This window comes from Ailuropoda melanoleuca, chromosome 6 (genome assembly GCF_002007445.2).
Source record: "Ailuropoda melanoleuca isolate Jingjing chromosome 6, ASM200744v2, whole genome shotgun sequence".
NCBI lineage: Eukaryota > Metazoa > Chordata > Mammalia > Carnivora > Ursidae > Ailuropoda > Ailuropoda melanoleuca.
The window spans coordinates 118,541,473-118,562,207 of NC_048223.1; the positions used below are offsets into that span (position 1 = coordinate 118,541,473).

The 20,735-nt window shown below is 40.3% G+C and overlaps 1 protein-coding gene across 4 annotated transcripts in view; it reads left to right on the plus strand.

Annotated features, from left to right (window-relative positions):
• The first annotated feature begins 421 nt into the window (after positions 1-421).
• Positions 422-20,735, plus strand: part of SEC23IP (SEC23 interacting protein) — a 43,036-nt gene continuing 22,722 nt past the window's right edge. For 3 of the 4 annotated variants that reach the window (XM_034663364.1, XM_034663365.1, XM_034663366.1), the window contains exons 1-10: positions 422-671; positions 4,219-4,751; positions 7,307-7,529; positions 8,965-9,158; positions 14,094-14,183; positions 15,735-15,855; positions 17,189-17,278; positions 18,564-18,705; positions 19,796-20,004; positions 20,350-20,468. In XM_034663364.1, the coding sequence (XP_034519255.1) occupies positions 509-671; positions 4,219-4,751; positions 7,307-7,529; positions 8,965-9,158; positions 14,094-14,183; positions 15,735-15,855; positions 17,189-17,278; positions 18,564-18,705; positions 19,796-20,004; positions 20,350-20,468 (1,884 nt within the window). In that variant the 5' untranslated portion in view covers positions 422-508. The remainder of the gene's footprint in view (positions 672-4,218; positions 4,752-7,306; positions 7,530-8,964; positions 9,159-14,093; positions 14,184-15,734; positions 15,856-17,188; positions 17,279-18,563; positions 18,706-19,795; positions 20,005-20,349; positions 20,469-20,735) is intronic. The other variant, XM_011219982.3, reaches the window with a different exon arrangement.

Consider the following 20,735-nt stretch of genomic DNA (forward strand, 5'->3'; position numbering starts at 1 on the left):
TGGGCGGGGGATGTGAGTGCGAGCGTGGGTGAACTGGGCTCAGCTTCGGCTACAAATGGCTCACACACCTCTTCTCTCTCAGTGTGGGTAGCACTCTGCTGTCGGCTTCTACAGACTTCCGCTGTTTCTTCAAAATCTTTGCCAGTTACACTCTCCTGTTCCTACTTTTAAGAAGCCCACAGCGCCCCCCGCAATCCGTGACGCCTCAGCGTCAGCTAGTGCCCAGATTCAGAACCTGCCGCGCGGCCACTCCCACGCTCCAGCGGCAGCCTCGGCCCCGGCACCACCCGGGAGTGTCACGTGCTAGGACTCGGGCTTGAAGCCAGCGCCGCCATGTTGCTTTCTGGCGGCGCTTTCCCGGGGAAAGGGAAAGCGGCTGACCAGCCTCCCGGCGTTCCGGGCCTTGTGCGCAAGTGCGGAAGTGTGTTGGCCCCGAGTGTGACTGGTTTCCGGCCGGTGGTGCTGCACCGGCTGCCAGGAGACGTGTAACGGACGGTGGGCCTCAGCCATGGCCGAGAGGAAACCTAACGGTGGCGGTGGTGCCGCCAACACCTCCTCATCCGGCACCAACTTACTCTTTTCCTCCTCGGCCACGGAATTCAGCTTCAACGTGCCCTTCATCCCAGTCACCCAAGCCGCCGTTGCCTCGGCCTCCTTGCTCTTGCCCGGAGGTAGTGGGGGGGGGGGTCCGGTGGGACGAGTGTGTGTGGGGAGGCGGGAGGGGGGCGTGAGGCGACGAGGGTCGGATGGGAGGTTTTCCTTCTGTGTCGATCCGACTCTCTGGGTAGCTTGCCAGGGCCATCAGTGGCCAGGTTTGAGTGGCTCGGGGGCTTTGAGATATCGGAAGCAGGGGCCAGATCAGGAGACTTGCTCTTCGTCCAAGGAGCCCTCTGCTCCGAGGGCTGGACGCTCCACACTGGCGCTGACATTACCCAGATTTTTGTTGAACACCTATTAGTGTGCTAGGGAATGCAAAGAATTTAGTGCTTCTCAACTAGGATATCTCCTAGGAGAGACAATTCCTTTCCTGGGGTAGACATGTAGTATTTGGAAAGTGGAGGTACAGAATGCAGTGCTCCTCTTTCAAGACAGTGCTTCACTTTGTCTAAGAAGCTTTTTCTCGTTCTCCTTGCCCCCCACTCCTATGCTCCCTAGCTCTTTCATTTCTTTATTACTATCTAGGGGTATTGCTTTTTAATGATTGTGTGGCATAACCCAGAGCATGGTATTTAGGGGCACAGACTGTTCCAGCCACGGCTCTGCCAGTAACTTGCTGTATGACCTCAGTCATGTTACTTTACCTCTTTGTGCTTCACTTCCCATATTTGTACAGCCTCATAAGGCTGTAAGGAGAAGTGAATTGATTTTTGTAAGGCACTGAGTGTGGTTTCTGGCACCTAGTGTTATATAAATGTTTGTGAAGTTAACATATCTGCCTCTTTGTTCGGACTGTGGGCTTCTTGACGTTTGTGGCTATTGTTAGAGTATGTGCCAGAGGAGTGGCTCAGGTAGTCCGTGGTACTACTAGAAGGGCCTCACATCTCATATACCGTACTGAGGAGTTTGTAGTTCATCCTATACCGTATGAGAGAGCCTTTGAAGCATTTTAAATTAACAAGGCAGTGAGATTAGAGGCATGTTTCAGAAAGACTGGAGTTTTCTGAAATTGGATCAGAGGAAAGCTGACCGTAGCAAGAGCAGTCAATCTGGAGGCCGCTGGGAGTCAGGTACGAGTGGATGGCACTCTAGCCCTACCCAGCCACGTTGGGTATGAAAAGCAGGGATGAGAGGTGAGAGATTTTTTTTGTTTATAAATTGTTGTAACTTAGGGACTCACTGGAGGTCAGCTCTGTCAGCACACTTCTCTTCATTCAGTTTTAGCCCAAAGACCTAGCTCCCTAACTGGCATATAATGGATACTGTGTACATGTTTCTTGAATGAGTATCTGAATGATTAAATGAAGGGATTGAGAAATGACGGGGGCGGGGGGGGGAGTCTAAGAGATGATGCTTTGATTTGAGGGTCTGGATGGATATTGACAAACATCTGCCGAGCTAGTGTAGTGTAGTAAAAGGAGCACGTGAAGGGAGACGGTTAAGATGATAAATGCATTTTCAGGCTTACTGAATTTGAGGTGTATGTGGCTGAGGTTGCCAAAAGTGTTGAGGAAGCAGTTGGGTAATAGGTTCTGGAACACATGAGAACAGTCTTGGTTTGAGACAGAGTTGGGAGTGTCACAAGTGTATGAGTGCTCATTAAAGTTGTGGGTGTCTTTACCAAATGTGTCCAAGTGTAATTAGAAAGTGCCCCTGAGGTGAGCTGGCTTCACGTTGACATGAGCATTTCATTTACAATTGATGCTAATCAGAAAAAAGTTTCTTGGATCAGGTTGATTCCAAGTTGTCTTAAAGGACGAAGGATACCACAGAGATTTTCTGCATTCTATGTTTTTAGTTGTTGAGAGATGAACTGAGAAATACAGACAGGTGAGGTCCAGGCAGCCGAAAAGAGAGAGTGGGAATGGGAAGTATATCCGAAAAGGAGAATAGAACCAGCAACAAGGGGCTTTGTGCAGGAGGTGATATTTTATTTTTAGTTACAAAGAAACAACTGAGAGGAATATTTTGAATAGTGGAGTATCTTAGTTAAACTGATGTGTGAGAAATATAATGGGAGCAATCTAGAAGCTCAAGCCAGACTCTCTGTGAGCCCAGGGGCCTCCTTCAGCAGAGGTCGAGAGGATCCTGGAGCTTGAAGGCCACTCAGGGGCAAGGATCACAGCGTGCTGTCTGCTGGGTGTGGGTTCTCTGTTGGGCTCCAAGCCTCCAGCAGAAGGAGATAAGAGGGAACGAGACTGGAGAAGGAAAAGATTAGGGAGAGGAAAGTTTCTACAAGCTAAGGGTTTATAAAATCTTAGTAAGGAAGAGTAGGCTGAACTTCTGAAGCCGTGTAGAGGGAACATGCTTTTTTCTTTCTTTCGTTCTTTTTTTTTTTTGTTTTATTAAGATTTTATTTATTTATTTGTCAGAGAGAACACACACGAGCAGGGGGAGCAGCAGGGAGAGGCAGAGGGAGAAGCAGACTCCCTGCTGAGCAGGGAGCCCAATGCAGGGCTTGATTCCAGGACCCTGGGATCATGACCTGAGCTGAAGGCAGACGCTTAACCAACTGAGCCACCCAGGCGTCCCAGGGAACATGCTTTTATTTTACAGTTTGGTCTCAGAAGAGAAGATAATACCTGAGGTTGGTAATACCTGCAGTGAAGATCAGTTTTGGCAAGGGGAAGTGAAGAGAACTTCCTTTGGTTAGAAAATGATTTTTCTCTTGGTTTGACATTCTCTAATGACTAGTTATCTGGATGTGATTCTGTGTGATTTTAGGGATGGCAATTAATGGTTGACCTACTTTGCCTTGGGAATACAAGTACCACATGTTCATTTGTACAATGAGTGCTTTGTAGGTGAGAGCCCTGACACACCCCTTCTTGTCAACAGAGTCATATCTGTACTTAAGTTTCTTATTACCGTAGAAATAAAATTATGTGTAATTCGGTAGTGGAATAATATTTGAATTATTTTTTACCAGGAAAAAATTCAAAATGAGATATAAAAATAGTAGGTACAAATTTTGTTTCTATTTTTGAAAACATCCTTATACAAATAGGTGTAATTATATATATATATACTTTTTTTTTTTTAAAGATTTTATTTGTTTATTTGACAGAGAGAGACACAGCCAGCGAGAGAGGGAACACAAGCAGGGGGAGTGGGAGAGGAAGAAGCAGGCTCCGTGGAGCAGGGAGCCCGATGTGGGGCTCGATCCCAGGATCCTGGGATCACACCCTGGGCGGAAGGCAGAGGCTTAACGACTGAGCCACTCAGGGGCCCCAGGTGTAATCTATATATATTTACAAAATAAATACTTAGCTATTTATATTAAAAAAATTAAAAGGTTGTGTACCAAAATGTTAACAGTGATTGTCTCTGGGAGGTGGGCTTATGAATGAATTCCAATTTTACCCTCCTTTTGTTGTTTCTTATTCATATTTTCTGGTTTTTCATTTCAAAGAAAAAAGAAAAAGGTTTTCATCGTTTTTTCTGTAATGCAGAAACAGAACAACAAAACAAGAGGTACAATCGATAGAGCTGCCGCATGGGATCCTGTCTGCAAAGCAGCAGACCATCCTTTAAACTGTTTGCTCTCCTTTTCCTTTTCAGAGGATTCCACAGATGTTGGTGAGGAGGACAGCTTCCTCGGTCAGACTTCTGCTCACACATCTACCCCTCAGACATTTAGTTACTTCTCTCAGGTATCAAGCAGTAGTGATCCTTTTGGAAATATTGGACAGTCACCGTTAACAACTGTGGCAACGTCAGCTGGACACTCAGCGTTCTCCAAGTCCCCGGCTGCTTTCCCTTTTACAACCGGATCCCAAGATGTGTTGAATGCATGTCCACCGCCCATTTCGAAGGCTCAGTATGGTGCTCCACCTTCTTCACAGATGGGAATGAATACTTACCTGCCTTCTCAGCCGAGTAGTCTCCCTCCTTCCAATTTCGGGAGCCCACCACCGGGAACACCGCAACAAGGACACAATCCATATCGTCATACCCCTGTGAGCAGCAGGGCCAATCCTTATATCGCACCACCACAGCTGCAGCAGTGCCAAACACCAGGCCATCCCGCCCATCCTCCACCCCCCGGACCCCCTGTTCAGATGTACCAGATGCCTGGAGGATCTTTGCCACCGGTATGAGACATGTTTTTATATCCACCTATTCATTCTGATTTTTTCCCTCTCTCTCATCTTAGCCTATGTTTTTATTTTATTTATTTATTTATTTATTTATTTATTTTTTTTTAAGATTTTATTTTTATTTATGTGACAGAGACAGCCAGCGAGAGAGGGAACACAGCAGGGGGAGTGGGAGAGGAAGAAGCAGGCCCAGCGGAGGAGCCCGATGTGGGGCTCGATCCCGGAACACCGGGATCACGCCTTGAGCTGAAGGCAGACGCTTAACGACTGCGCTACCCAGGCGCCCCAATTTATTTATTTTTTTAAAGATTTTATTTATTTATTCGATAGAGACAGCCAGTGAGAGAGGGAACACAAGCAGGGGTAGTGGGAGAGGAAGAAGCAGACTCACAGCAGAGGAGCCTGATGTGGGGCTCGATCCCAGAATGCCGGGATCACGCCCTGAGCGTGAAGGCAGACGCTTAACTGCTGTGCCACCCAGGCGCCCCTAGCCTATGTTTTTAAAAACATTGCACTTTTAATAATCATTGTGATGATAAATTATTTTCAAAGGCCATTCTTTGTAAGCTACATGCTTTGAAGTAAACATTCTTTCAAAGGTAGCTCACCAAATGGTTCATCTATTAGTTTATATTATCAGTTTATGGAAGTAGTGCTTGAGTTTAATGAGTTAACTACATGTCAGTATTTCCATATTTTAGTGTAAGATATCAATAATAAATGTCATCTGGGGATATGTGAGAGTTGAGGCAATTATTAACAGACTGCCAGCTTCTCGTTTTTTAATTATCCTGTTCAATCAAAACATTCAATTACAGGGACTAAAATTGATTACTCCAATCATTTATTGACATTATGAAGTTTGGGTCTAGACAGTCAAACCCTATTTCAGGAGGGTGATGGAACAACATTTGCCTTGAGTAAATTTTTTTTTTTTTTTAAAGATTTTATTTATTTATTTATTTGACAGAGATAGAGACAGCCAGCAAGAGAGGGAACACAAGCAGGGGGAGCGGGAGAGGAAGAAGCAGGCTCATAGCAGAGGAGCCTGATATGGGGCTCGATCCCACCACACCGAGATCACGCCCTGAGCCGAAGGCAGACGCTTAACCGCTGTGCCACCCAGGCGCCCCTGCCTTGAGTAAATTTTATGAAATTCCCTTATGCTCTTTTTCCAGCCAGTTGTTCAGCTGACTTCCATGGGGAAATTAGCTGAATCAAAAAAAGGGAAATTATTAAAAGGAAGAATTAAGAACCCCAGCCAGTGTGGCAGGGATAGTGGTATTATAGTCAGAGTATAACCTCACTTCTTTCTTGGGGATAGAGAATGGACTCTGTTTTATTGTTTAATTTAAATCCTGTCAACATACAAACTCTCGATAATGTTAGATTTCAGCATACTTGACAGCAACCAGAATCACAGTGTGCAGTACAGTTAACATACTAGTTTGCCAATTAAATTTTTGGAAAGTTTTCTAATTAAGAATTTTAAAAGTGGTAATTTCAGACTTAAAATTGCAGGGGTGCCTGGGTGCCTTAGTTAGTTAAGCGTCCAACTCTTGATCTCAGCTAAGGTCTTGATCTCAGTGTCATGAGTTCGAGCCTGCCACTGGGTTCTGTGCTGGGCGTGGAGCCCGCTTAAAAAAAGGAGCAGGGAGACTGATGTGGGGCTTGATCCCAGGACACTGGGATCATGACCTGAGCCGAAGGCAGACGCTTAACCAACTGAACCACCCAGGCGTTCCCTTGTGCGTATTTCCTAAGAATAAGAAAGTTCTTTCACATAACCACAGTACAGTTAACGCTGTGGTAACTTTAACGTTGATACATTCCAAAATGATTTTCGATTAAAAAATTTTAAAATAATTGTATTCTGATTTTAAAAGTATTTCCATTACAGAAAATATGAAAAATGCAGAATAGTCAAACGATTAAAAATTGCCCCTTGGTAACCCCTGTTTTCATTTTGTTATATGTCTTTGTTATATTTTTTTCTAGACAAACATATTTCTGTGAACATTTTTTAGATGTTAGGATTTTTTCTAAAACATTTTTAATGGCTCTAGAGAATTCCAGCATTTAAGTAACATAATTTATTTAATCAGGTCTCTGTTAGACATTTAGATTGTGTCCAGTGACTGCCTATTATAAATGACCTTTTGTATACATCTTCGTAGGTAAATTTTTACTTGTTTCTTAATTACATCTTTAGGATGAGTTCTTAGAAATGGAATGGCCAGGTCAAGGAATGTGCAAGTTATAAAGATTAACTAAATCATAGAAGACATACTGCTAGATTGATTTTTGTGGAGGTGCTAGTTTATTTTGCCATGAGTTTACAAAAGCCCAGTTTACTTTTAAGACTAATGTTGGATTTTGTGAGATTTTTAAAAAAATTTTCTTTGCTTTAAGGCCTAGTTATTAAACTACCAGTTGTCTAGAAATACATGTAGGACTATCATTACTCATGTCACTTTGGGTCTGAGGCATACATGGAATTGTTTTTTCGGACAAGCATTATAGTCCTCTAACTTTTTTGTGTCCTCCAGATGCCTCCTTCAGTGCCGTCAGGGTCGACCCCTCCAATGCAACAGCAGGCTCTTGCTAGACCTGCAGGTCCCTCTGTGCAAGCGCCACCTCCTTTTCTGCTTCAAAACCAATACGAACCTGTTCAGCCCCACTGGTTTTACTGCAAGGAGGTTGAATACAAACAACTATGGATGCCTTTCAGTATGTTTGACTCTTTGAATCTTGAAGAAATCTATAATTCAGGTAAGTACTGATCATGCATCATTTGTATCTGATTTTAGGAAGAGAAGAAATAAAGAGTATTTATCCATGGCTTATTACTTTTTGTGAATGTCAGCTTACTTAGTCCTTGTAGACCCCACCAGACTCTGTACCTTAAGACAGTGATATTAACTTGAGTCCTGAGTTATTTGAGCAAGGTTTTTAAAGAAACGTTTTAATAATTTTCTTCTTTGTTTAAAGGTGTTTTAAGTTAGAGAAATAGAGTAGTTCATATAATGTGGGTGTCAATTTTTCTATTTCCCTTATTCATTTGTAGCTAATGGGCATTTATAAAATATCTTCTTTGGAACTCTTGTTCCCGAAGATGCTCTGAAAAGTGTTCTGTGGTCAGGTGAGTTTTGGAAGTGATTTAATCCCATTCACTTTTTGAGATAGTGCACTGTAGTGTCTTAAGGCTCTGAGAATTGGAGTATAGAAATATGTGTTTGTGTTTATGATTTTTTTTTTAAGACTTTATTTACTGAGAGAGAAAGAAAGAGCAAGCAAAAGAGCACAAGCGGGGGAGAAGGGAAGAGGGAGAAGGAGGTTCCCTGTTGAGCAGGGAGCCTGATTCGGGACTAGATCCCAGGATTCTGGGATCATGACCTGAGCTGAAGGCAGATGCTTAACTGACTACACCACCCAGGTGTCCCTATCCTGATGATATTTCATCATGGGACTTAAAAATCACTTGTTAATACCCCCTAGAAATATACTTTATGGAATATTGCTGTTTTTATTAAAAAAAGAAAACCCAGGAGTTATTTGAATTATTTTATGATTTTTAAAAAAATGGTCATTCTTGGGGCGCCTGGGTGGCACAGCGGTTAAGCGTCTGCCTTCGGCTCAGGGCGTGATCCCGGCGTTATGGGATCGAGCCCCACATCAGGCNCAGGCTCCTCTGCTATGAGCCTGCTTCTTCCTCTCCCACTCCCCCCTGCTTGTGTTCCCTCTCTCGCTGGCTGTCTCTATCTCTGTCGAATAAATAAAATCTTTAAAAAAAAAAAAGGTCATTCTTTTTTTAAGATTTTATTTATTAGAGAAGAGAGAGAGTGCTAGTACATGCACACGAGCAGGGGGGAGGGGCAGAGGGAGACGGCGAAGCCAAGGAGCCCAGTGCATGACTCAATCCTGGGGCCCTGGGGTCCTGACCTGAGTTGAAGGCAGACGTTTAACCGACTGAGCCACCCAGGAGCCCCTTAAATGATCATGTTTTAAAACTTTGCTCTGGCTATTTTTCCTTCACTTAAGAAGAGTCCTGATTTTGAGCAGCACAAATTAATTTTAAAATTCTATTTTTAAACAAAAATGAACTTAGTTCTTTGTCTTTTAGGATCACTCAGTCACCATATTCGTTATTTATTACTTTTAAACATGCCTTGTTACTGTCGGGTAAAATGTGGATTTTGTGCTCCAGTCCAGCCAGATCCTGAGAGCGTGGTTCTAGGCACGGATGGAGGGCGCTATGACGTGTATCTCTATGACCGAGTGAGGAAGGCTGTGTACTGGGAGGAGGAGCCTGCTGAAGTGAGACGCTGTACTTGGTTTTACAAAGGGGACACAGACAGCAGGTTTATTCCCTATACAGAGGAGTTCAGTGAAAAACTAGAGGTACGTGGACTTTATTCCTTTACTGGTTTCTTTAAAAAAACATGGGCCCTGTATATATCGGAGCCTCCTATAACACCACTCACAATGGAGCCAACTTTATTTTTTTTTAAGAATTATTTACTTTAGAGAGGGAGGGAGAGAGTGCGTGCATGAATGTGTGAGCGTGGGCGAGGGGCAGAGGGAAAGAATCTCAAGCAGACTCCCCGCTGAGCACAGAGCCTGACTTGGGGCTTGATCCCAAATCCCAGAGATCATGACCTGAACCAAAATCATGAATCAGTCGCTTAACCAACTGAGCCACCCAGGTGCCCTGAGAGGCAACTTTATTTATAAGTGCGTGTTTATTTATAAGAGCCTGTTTTGATCCTGTTCACAAAGAGGATTGCTTTTTAAGTGGTGCCGTTGTTCATGGATGCTAATCATGGCCTCTGTGTCTGAAGGTAGACTGTTTTTTAGGGACATATCACAAACCTAGAAAGGTTCTTATAGCAAACTTTCAAATCAACTTAGTCTGCTGGGATCTGTTGTTAACAGCACGTGCCAAGGATATGGATGCTTTTCAAATTACTGTTCAGTAAAAGGCTTGAGATTAACCTCTGATTTTTGAAAATAAATAGAAAACAGAATAGGAATACATGTCTCAAGACTTAGTAGCCATTCTGAAAAATAAAAATGCTGGGTAGTGTTTTATATAATTGTGTTAATTTCTTATGATTAGTCTACTTCGTGGTTTAATTAAATGTTTGAAATAAGTTAAATGAATTGATTTGCATACATGGAAACGAGATACAGAGCACTGTAGTTACTATTGTTTAATGTTGTAGTTATTAAAACTTGGATAACCAGTGCTAACAGAAAGCATTAAAACATGATTATGTTACTGGTAAAAGGGGCCTCTAAAATGTTAACCTTCCCTAATTCATATTTTGAATAGCTTTAGGTAGGGACTAGACCTTATGTTTTGTTTAGGAGCTGACAGTCGAGTTTAATAGCTAACTATTAATTATTAAATTTTGTGTTTGAAGAATATAATATTTAATAGAGATAGGAGAAAAATTAAATCACAATCATGTCATCCTTTCAAATTGAACCCCTACATTTAAAAATATTTTCTTAATTATCCATATACATACTTTTTCTAACATTTATAATAGTTATAGACTTTTTGTGGCATATTTTGCTTTTTAAAAATATTTATAAATGCATTTTTAAAAATTTTTTTTATTTGTTTATCTGACAAGCAGGGGGAGGGACAGAGGGAGAGGGAGAAGCAGGCTCTCCGCTGAGTAGGGAGCCCAACATGGGCTGGATCCGAGGATCCTGGGATCACTACCTGAGCCAAAGGCAGGCACTCAACCAACTGAGCCACTGAGGCGCCCCATATAAACGCATTTTTTTTAAACGCTTTATTTGAGAGAGAGAGAACACGAGCAAGGGAGCGGGGCAGAGGGAGAAGCAGACTCCCTGCTGATCTGGGAGCCTGACGTGGGGCAGATCCCAGGACCCCAAGATCATGACCTGAGCTGAAGGCTGATGCTTTACTTAATGAGCCACCCAGGTGCTCCTATAAATGCATTTCTTAGGTATTATCAATTGTACCTGTTCTAGAAATAACTAATCTCTACAGTAGTGACTATGAAATACAATTTTATAACCAAATCGACCCCAAAAGGTAAGCCTTGGCCTAAAGTAAGACAGGGGTTTGTTGGGGAAAGTAAATTGGAAAAGACGCTTTTTGAGAGCACAGGCTTCAAATTTTTAAAATTTCAACCATAGTATGAGATGCATTTGACATTGGAATTTAGTATACACATTTTATACACACACACACACACATACACACACATTTATCAGAAATAGTGGTGTGTGGTAACTGACTCTCTGAGGAATAAAAGCCCCTGATTTATAGCATTTGCTGATTTCCTTTTTGAGCTACCTACAGGACGTTAACTGACACGTTTGGGAAGAGTTGTCATGCGTACTCAGGAGCTGGCGTGAGCCTGCTCTCACACACCACTAAAAACAAAGGCCCGTGGAACAGTACTTAACACTTACCAGGTGCCACTCTGATATTTTCTATTTCATTTGAAACATTGATTTTATAATTTATTACTAGTCATCACCCACAGTTTGAAAAACACTGATTTTTAGAAGAGTCAGAACCCAGTTAAGAAGAGCAAAGACTGAAAAGAAGGCATAAAATTAATTTTGTTCATGGAAGTATCACATACCAGGAGGCACAGTCTCCTTCAACGTAATTTTAGTTATTTGAATGAGGGAAAAAGGGGTGTAAAGGAATGCTGATATCCGTAGCTTAATTTTAGACCAAAATTATTAAGCATATGTGTACTATAATTTTTGGTATCTTTGCTAGGACCCTAATGAAGGTATAACATCCTGAGTTTAGTCTTATTATTTTGAAGGTAAGGCACATAGTCTAAGTATAAAGTCTAAGCAGTATCTAAAAATACTCACTTTATCTCAACTGTATTTGATTGTAAGTGGATGACACAAGCTTTGAGGGTGGGATAGCTGTCCAGGTACTGACCATCTCAACAGCATGCAACTCTTCTTAATCTAGGGAGATCTTAGCTCTTCTTCAGCGTCTTTCATGATGCTTAGACCAGATCAGGGAAGATGCAGAGGAGGTTAGGAAGTGAGAAAGCCAATGAGAAGAAGAGAAGCAGACATATTTCTCCATATTGGGTAGGTGATTCTGTACTTGTACTTCTGTACTGAGACAAAACAACAGAAGAGTCGGAAACAGACAACACCTTCTCTTTGATGATGACATGATTATGTGCATAGAAAGTCAGGAGAACTTTTAGAAGTACCATTGGGGTGCCTGGGTGGCTCAGTTGTTAAGCATCTACCTTCAGCTCGGGTCATGATCCCAGGTTCCTGGGATTGAGCCCCGCATTGGGCTCCCTGCTTGGCGGGAAGCCTGGTTCTCCCTCTCCCATTCCCCCTGCTTGTGTTCCCTCTCTCGCTTTCTCTCTCTCAAATAAATAAATACAATCTTGAAAAATTTAAAAATACCATTAGCACTGCAGGTCTGGATATAAAATCAACATATACAAATTAATGGCATTCCCATATGATAGCAATAACTAACTAGAGGAGGGCGCCTGGCTGGCCCAGTTGGTAGGGTGTGTGTGACTCTTGATCTCAGGGTCTTGAGTTCGAGCCCCACGTTGGGCATGGAGACGTTTTTATAAAAGAAAGAAATAACTAGCACCCATAATAAAAAAGAGAAGATGCTATTTATAACACTACCAAAACTATAGGCTAAGTAGGAAAAAGTCTGACAAATACCTATATGAACTTGTGGAGGAAAACTGATGATCTCAAGAAATGGAGCTAAGTATGTTCACAGATACACAGTTAAGATGTCAGTTCTTCCCAAATTATTTTATTAATTTTATGTAATCCCAATGAAAATTACATCAGGGTTTTTAAGGTAAAATTTGCAAACTGCTCCTGAATTTTATATGGAGGGTCAAAGTGTCAAGAACAGCCAGGACCCTTTAGAAGAATGGCATGTGGAAACTTGCTCTACCAGACAACATTTATTCTAAAATTACAGATTGAAAGGGAATATGAAAAATGCAAATGATTCTTAAGATGGTGAAACTTTTCTTTCTTTAAACATTTTTACTTGTAATCTTGCTTTTAAAAATCATAAATAAATATAAAAATTACAAAAAGCCAAGTGAGGAAGAGTCAAAGGGATAGACGCTGTTGGAGAGGAATCATTAATCAGTGACTGTCCAGGAGACAGAAAGAAACTTGTCTTTTTTGACACGATTGTCAAATAATCATTGTTATTAATTTTTTAAAAAACTTTGGACAGTGGGCGTGGCAGAGTTTCCACATTACCTAATCTTGTGTCTCTCTCCAAGAGGCCGTTGGACTTTTTTTTTTTTTTGCCTTGTGGAAAGCAGAATACCATATCTGGAGGAAGAGTAAGAAAACAGTTCAACTGTCATGTCTTTTTTTTTTTTTTTTTTGTTAAGATTTTATTTATTTATTTGACAGAGGGCACAATCAGGGGGAGCAGCAGGCAGAGGGAGAAGCAGGCTCCCCACTGAGCAGGGAGTCCAATGAGAGGCTTGATCCCAGGACCCTGGGATCATGACCTGAGCTGAAGGCAGATGCTTAACTGAGGGAGCCACCCAGGCAACCCTCCACAGTCAGTCTTTGGAGTCAGAAAGTTCAGGGTGGGAGTGAACTGCGGTTCTCCCATTGCTGCTCGACAGTGTGTAATCTCATGCAGCTGTGAACTTAAACTGTCTACTAGGGGTTGAATTGTGTCCTCCTTTCCAGCCTCCAAAAGATATGAAGTCCTAACCTCTAGTGCCTCCGAATGTGATCTTACCTGGAAATAGGATGCTTGCAGATATAATTAGTTAAGATGAGATCATTCTGGAGAAGGGTGGGTCCCTAATCCAATATGATTTGATGTCTTACCATGTAAAAATAGAGAATGGGAGGGTTGCATCTGTAAGCCAGAGGACACTAAAGATTGCTGGTAAACCACCAGAAGCTAAGAAGAGGCAAGGAAGGAATTCCCTGTAGGTTCCGAGGGACATGGCCTGTTGACACTTGACTTCAGACTTCTAGCCTCCACAACTGTGAGACAATACATTTCCGTTTGAAGCCATTCGGTTTGTGATACTTTGTTACCAGAGGCCTAGGAAACGAATAGGCTATGTAAACCTTTGTCTTCTCCTCTCTATAATGGGGATAATCTTATTTATGAGTGATTGAGAGTAATTAAATAAGGTATGTAAAGTGACAAGTGTGGTAATTAATGAGTACATGAGAGCTGCTATTACATTATTTTATTATCATTGTAGTTATACTTTTGTTCCACACTTTTTCTCAATGTGGTATAAATTTATCTTACCGGATCATATTTTCCCACTATTTTAGGCTGAATATAAAAAAGCGGTAACCACGAATCAGTGGCACCGTAGATTAGAGTTCCCGAGTGGAGAGACAATCGTTATGCACAATCCAAAGGTAATGTTATTGCTTAAGATACTAAAATGTTAGGTTTGTTTTAATAATTATTTTGCCGAATGTGGTTGATAAATGTTCATTTTAATTAACTTCTGCAGGGATATATTTATAAGAAGTTCATTGTTTTTAAAAGCTTACTGTAGTTTGTTCACATTGATCACAGAAACAAAAATAAAATTTTAAATTTTTCTCATGAAGTTTCTGCTTATGGTAGCATGTTAACTGAAGATTAGTATGCACCATCAAAGTTGTTTGATAAACGTTTGCACTTGATCAGAGGTCGCCAGGCTTTTTCTGTAAAGGGCGGGAGAGTAAATATTTAATTCTTTGTAGGCTGTATGATCTCTGTTGCGGCTGTCAGCTCTGCCTGTGTAGCCTGAAAGCAGCTGCAGATATTACATGAACCAGTGGGTGTGTCTGTTGCAGTAAAACTTTATTTATAAAGGTGGTAGCTCGGGTTGGGTATGCAGGCCATGGTTTGTCTACCGTGCCCCTTGATGGTGGTTTGTGTCCACTTTTAAAAATATGTCCTTCATTTTCTTACTGGTATTGTCTCCATGAACTTTTTTTTTTTTTTTTTTTTTTTTTTTTTTTTTTAAGATATTGATTAGGGGGTTCTTTCATTTACCATACATACTTCATTCCCTCTGGGGTCCGGGTTCCTCACCTGCAATAAGTACCTCCCAGGCTCATATTTTACATAAAATGAAGTAGTTTATCCAAAAACACCCAGCATAGTGCTTTGCATACAGTAATTTTTCAGAACATGGGCCATTGATTTATTTCAGAGAAGTATACAAGAAAACAAAAATAATTTTAATCCCACCACCTCTGTAGTCCTTATTTGAGATAAAATAAAAACATTTATATGCCGACAAAATTTAAACGGTGTAAAAAGGTGTCAAATCAAAAATAAAAGCCTCTTACCTCTGCATTTCCCATTTCTCCTCCTGATGGTAACTACTCTTAAGATTTGTTTTTCATTTGTTTTTGATGCAGACACAAACATTTTGCATACCATCTTGCATGCCTTTTTTTTTTTTTAAGAAAAATTTCTGTGTGACATGGGACTAAATTTAGTTGATTTAACAGAATATTTGTTTTCCTAAAAAGTGGTAGGTAAATCAATTTTTGGCACTGAAATTGAACTTGTAAATTAATTGGGAATCTTGCTATTTAAAGAATTTTGCCTTAAATATTTTTGTAGATGAAGATTCCTCCGTTCTAGGTAATTTTTCTTAATTTCTTATATGTAAACCTGGATTTTTATGTTACATTTTTTAAAATCAAGGTGTACTGCTTCCGACTTAGTTGTAGTATTTTCCAGTATAAGCATTGGAAATAATGGTATAGATCTGCCTAGTTTTAATGGTTAATGTGAACACTAGCAGGACTGTTAAAAATTGTTTTGGGAGAACAATACTAGTACTCGATTTGTAAACTATTGGTACTATGAAGTAGTTTATTATGTATTGAAATAAATTATTTAGCCTGTAGTGGAAATGAACTTGGTCCTGAGGTCTGTCATAATCCTTCTATCCTCTTTTGAAGGTTATTGTTCAGTTCCAGCCTTCGTCAGTGCCAGATGAATGGGGAACCACACAAGATGGACAGACAAGGCCCAGGGTTGTAAAGCGTGGAATTGATGATAACCTTGATGAGATTCCTGACGGTGTGTATAGTTTGTTTAGGGCCAAGGTCATTTTTAGACTCCTCTATTTTAGCACCATTTTTTAGAATGCTGAAAAAAAAGAAGCCATTATTAGGACTACCTGTTGTAACATGCAGAAATCAGCCAGGTTGGCACATATCTTTATTCTATTACTTTTATATCTGTTTATTTTAAAATTTAGAATTCTGTTGAAAATATACAAGCCATGTGATGTAGATTGTGAAAGATGTATTGTTGTGAAGAAGTACTTTGCTGGTTGAAACTAGGCTTTTGGCAATATTTTTGGGCTTTTGTGATGATGTCTCGTCCAGTTTGTGTTTTTCTAGTACGGAAGTTGGCAAACTTTTTCTGTTAAGGGCCAAATAGTAAATGTTTCAGGCCATATGGACTTTGCTGCATCTATTCAATTCTGTCATTGTAGTGTGAAAGCATCTGTAGATGGTATGTAAACAAATGAGCACAGCTGTGTTCCAGTAAAGCTATAAAAACCAGGCAGTGAGCAGGATTTGGCCTATTTGACCAACCCCTGCTTCAGTGTAAGTGCTTTGATTTCTCCTGTTATACCGTTTAAAATACAGATTTTATTTTGATGATTACGTATTTCATTTTTTTTCTTTGTCTTATGGAATTACACATATAAATAAGTGTTCTCATATTATGAATGTGAACAAAATAACCAGAGGCAAATAACTTGTAGTTGTTTCTGTATGCCAGAGTAAATAATAGATTTAACTTGGTTTTCCTGTATATAACTTGAAGATGTTGTAGTATGTAGAATATATATTATATAGGGAAAGGGAAGGATTTGGGGGAAATATTTTATTCATTAATTTATTTTATTTATGTGAGTAATTCTACACCCAATGTGGAGCTTGAACTCATGACCCCAAGATCAAGAGTCGCATACTCTTCCGACTGAGCCTGCCAGGTGCCCCATTGGGGGAAATATTTTAAAGTCTGATGTTGGCATATTACTTTTCCATGTGGGTCTTAGTCTTCGGGGGAATTCTGAAGAAGTAATAAAGGTTATGGAGCGTCAGTAGGTACAAAACTGCTGGTTATCATATGCTCACAGCCTCTGAGATCACAGGTGGCATGCTTCCTCCACCTCTTGGTCTAGTTCACTGTTATTAGCCAAGATGGACCTTGAGCTTTGTTCTTCTCATTTCATAGAGAGTGATGAAGCTTATTAGCTTGGAAAGGTCTTAAATTTCTTTGCCCAGTTTGTGGTGACAAGAGGGATATTTAGAATATTGCTATTTAAATCCGAAAACCCAAACAATTTTCCAGCTTGTATGTATGCACATAGGCACGTATATTATTTCTTCTGTAGGGGAAATGCCTCGGGTTGATCATTTGGTGTTCATGGTACATGGCATTGGACCTGTGTGTGACTTGCGCTTTAGAAGTATTATTGAATGTGGTAAGTATTAGTCATTTTATTTCATGGAATGAATTGAGAAGTAATAGAAGAACTTTTAAATGTTCATTTTTTTTAAAAGATTATATTTATTTATTTGAGAGAGAGAGAGTGCACAAACAGGGAGGAGTAGAGGGAGTGGGAGAAGACTCCCCACTGAGCAGGGAGCCTGATGCGGGGCTCAATCCCATGACTCCGGGATCATGACCTGAGCCGGAGGCAGATGCTTAACTGAGCCACCCAGGAGCCCTTTAAATGTTCATTTTTAAGAGTTTCCGGCTGTTTACTACTGGCTGAGGAACTGTAAGAGGAGATTTATTTATTTATTTATTTATTTTTTTAAAAGATTTTATTTATTTATTTGACAGAGATAGAGACAGCCAGTGAGAGAGGGAACACAAGCAGGGCGAATGGGAGAGGAAGAAGCAGGCTCATAGCGGAGGAGCCTGATGTGGGGCTCAATCCCATAACACCGGGATCACGCCCTGAGCCGAAGGCCAATGCTTAACCACTGTGCCACCCAGGCGCCCCTGTAAGAGGAGATTTAAACGGTCACTGGGAAATAATTTATATTGATTTGCTCTTACGATGTGGGTAACTCATAAAATCCTAGACTAAAGGATTAGAAGGGATCTTGAAAATAATTTAGCCTTTCTGGCAGCCTCTGCCTAGGCACTTCTGGCAACTATAGGTGTACCTATGCACTGAACTGATTTAAAGTGAATTATTGAAAGAAGTTGTTTAATGGAACAATGAATGTGCCTGTTTTACTTAAATTTTTGAAGTTTTATTATTATATCTGTGTAATAATAGTTCATATTTATTGAATACTTGGTTTGTACCAGGCATTTTGCATGGATCCTATTATTCACCTCTCACGATAAACCTTGGGGGTACAGGTGCTGTCACTGTTGTCCCCACTACTAGGTGAGGCACTGAAGTCCATGGGCGTAAGTTAACCTCTCCTGTAGCATGGTCTGTGGGTTCTCAAGCAGGGATCCTGTGGCAGACAGTTCGATTCCAGAGTCTGTACCCACACTGCCATGCTGCCTTCCAGGAATGGTAGTTCAATGTTTTTCAGTCATTTATACATTCCTTTAAAACATTGAAAAAAAGAGCTTCCTAAAGGTTGGGTTTTTCCTTTTTGGGCTGATTTCGTCATTTTTTTTTCCTTAAAAAGTTTGTTATATAAAAAATACTAGCATATTTGAGGGAATTACTAACTACCCATCAAGCCCGGACATTAAATCAATTTAATTTGTCTTCCCTGATTTTTTTTTTTTTAAAGTGGATGATTTTAGGGTGGTTTCTCTGAAATTGCTGCAGACACATTTCAAGAAATCTTTAGACGATCGGAAAGTAAGCAGAGTGGAATTCCTTCCTGTTCACTGGCATAGTTCCTTGGGTGGGGATGCCACAGGTGTTGACAGGTTTGTGGACTTTGATAACTCATTGTTCAGATTGGTCAAATGCCGATTCAAAATTTAAACCGTAATATGAAATAGTTTATTGTAACTTCAACAAATGTGTTCAACAAATATATTCCTTTATGTAAATGATGTAGTTGCTCTGACGTAGGATTTGAACACTGGCTGTTAATGATTGTACGCTACTTCTCTGTGTGCGCATGCGTATGTCTGTGTAAATATTTAAGGGAATCTGAGAAGTGTAAGCCAGTTGTAGAATGCTGTTGTAAACTACCGGGGTTCAGACGGGGCTGTCTCGTACATTGCAGGATGTTTGGGAGCATCCTGGCCTCTAGCCGCTGGACAATACCCCACACCCCCAATAGCCAGAAAGATCTCCCGTCCTTTTTAAAGGCCAGCAACATCTCTAGGCACCGTGACAGCTAAAAGTGCCCCAGTCGGTTTTGAATGCTCCCAATTGAGAAACACAGATTTAGATGATATTTATCCTAGGACACAGGGCTAATGTATCTGGATTTTAGTGAAGATCATAAATGTTTCAGGGTACGTGGTTTAATAAAACTAATTCTACAAACAGCATTCTGTGTTATTCCGTATATTATTCCATGGCAGGTCCTATTGTGAGGAGAGTGTAATCTTTCTCTGTGGATGTTCGTGCACTTTACTATATCCACTCTCAAATCAAGAAAGATTTTCAGTGCGTCAAGCTCCTTTCCCTTTCCTTGCTATATTCCTTGTTTTCCTTTCCACCAGTTTTTGTCAGGTATCCTGATTTCCAATTAATTGGAAGAAAAATGGAAAAGCAGCCTTTCATCTTTAAAAATAAAATTAAAATTTTTACATAGGCCCTATTTTATGTGATAACTCTTTGGGGAATCCCCAAAGTCATAGTACAGGTGTAGGCACACATAAACTTTTTTGCTTTATCTTGATTCATTTTTAATAACTTGTCTACAGAATCAACTCATAATTTAGTCTGTGGGATTCTTATACTCATTGTATATTCAGAAATCACTATCTAAACTTTAAAAAAGCCTGTAGATGTAAAGTGGCTAGTGACTGAACATCCTTTTTTTTTTCCTTTCTAAAACAGGAATATTAAGAAAATCACTTTACCAAGTATTGGTCGGTTTCGTCATTTTACCAATGAAACCTTGCTAGATATTTTATTTTACAATAGCCCCACCTACTGTCAGACAATTGTGGAAAAAGTGGGAATGGAAATAAACCGTCTGTATGCACTTTTTATGAGTCGGAATCCAGACTTCAAAGGAGGAGTCTCTGTTGCTGGTCACAGTTTAGGTAAAACTGTCAAATATCCACATTTTAAACATAATTTTTTATTGAGTTATCACTGCTTTTAGTGAGGGTGACATTGTTAGTACAGGGTTTAGAATTATTTTAAGTTTTATAAAGGGTAGACATGAATGCGTTGAGTTTAGGTTCTGCCTTTGCTTTTCAATTACCTAGGAATGGTTTGTATTTTAATTTATGCTGCTATTTGATAAAATAAGAACATTGATCAGATCTTGATGACATTTAACTTTTGTATGACTTCTGCCTACGGACTTTGGGGAAAATAGGAAAATTTACTTATTGTTAAAAAAGTATTAGTCATTATAAAGCAACATGTAATTTTTTTTTTAGGGTCTTTAATATTGTTTGACATCCTGTCTAATCAAAAAGATATGAATTTGTCCAAGTCTCCTGGGCCTTTTGCTGTTGCTAATGGAGTTGTGAAGCAGCCACATTTTCAGGAAAAGCAGGTATGGCCCGGTTAACATATTTAGATTAGAGATGAAACCAAATAGTTTTCTAAAGTCTGAACTGTTTCCTGAATTTTTTTTTTTTTGAAGTTTATTTAAGTAATCTCTACACCCAATGTAGGGCTCGAACTTGCAACCCTGTGATCAAGAGTCCTATGCCCTTCTGACTGAGTCTGCCAGGTGCCCCTGAAATGTTTTTATAAATCATAGTGTCCTGAGGTTTATAATAGGTGTGATAGAATCATTTAGCTTCTTTGAGTTTCTCAC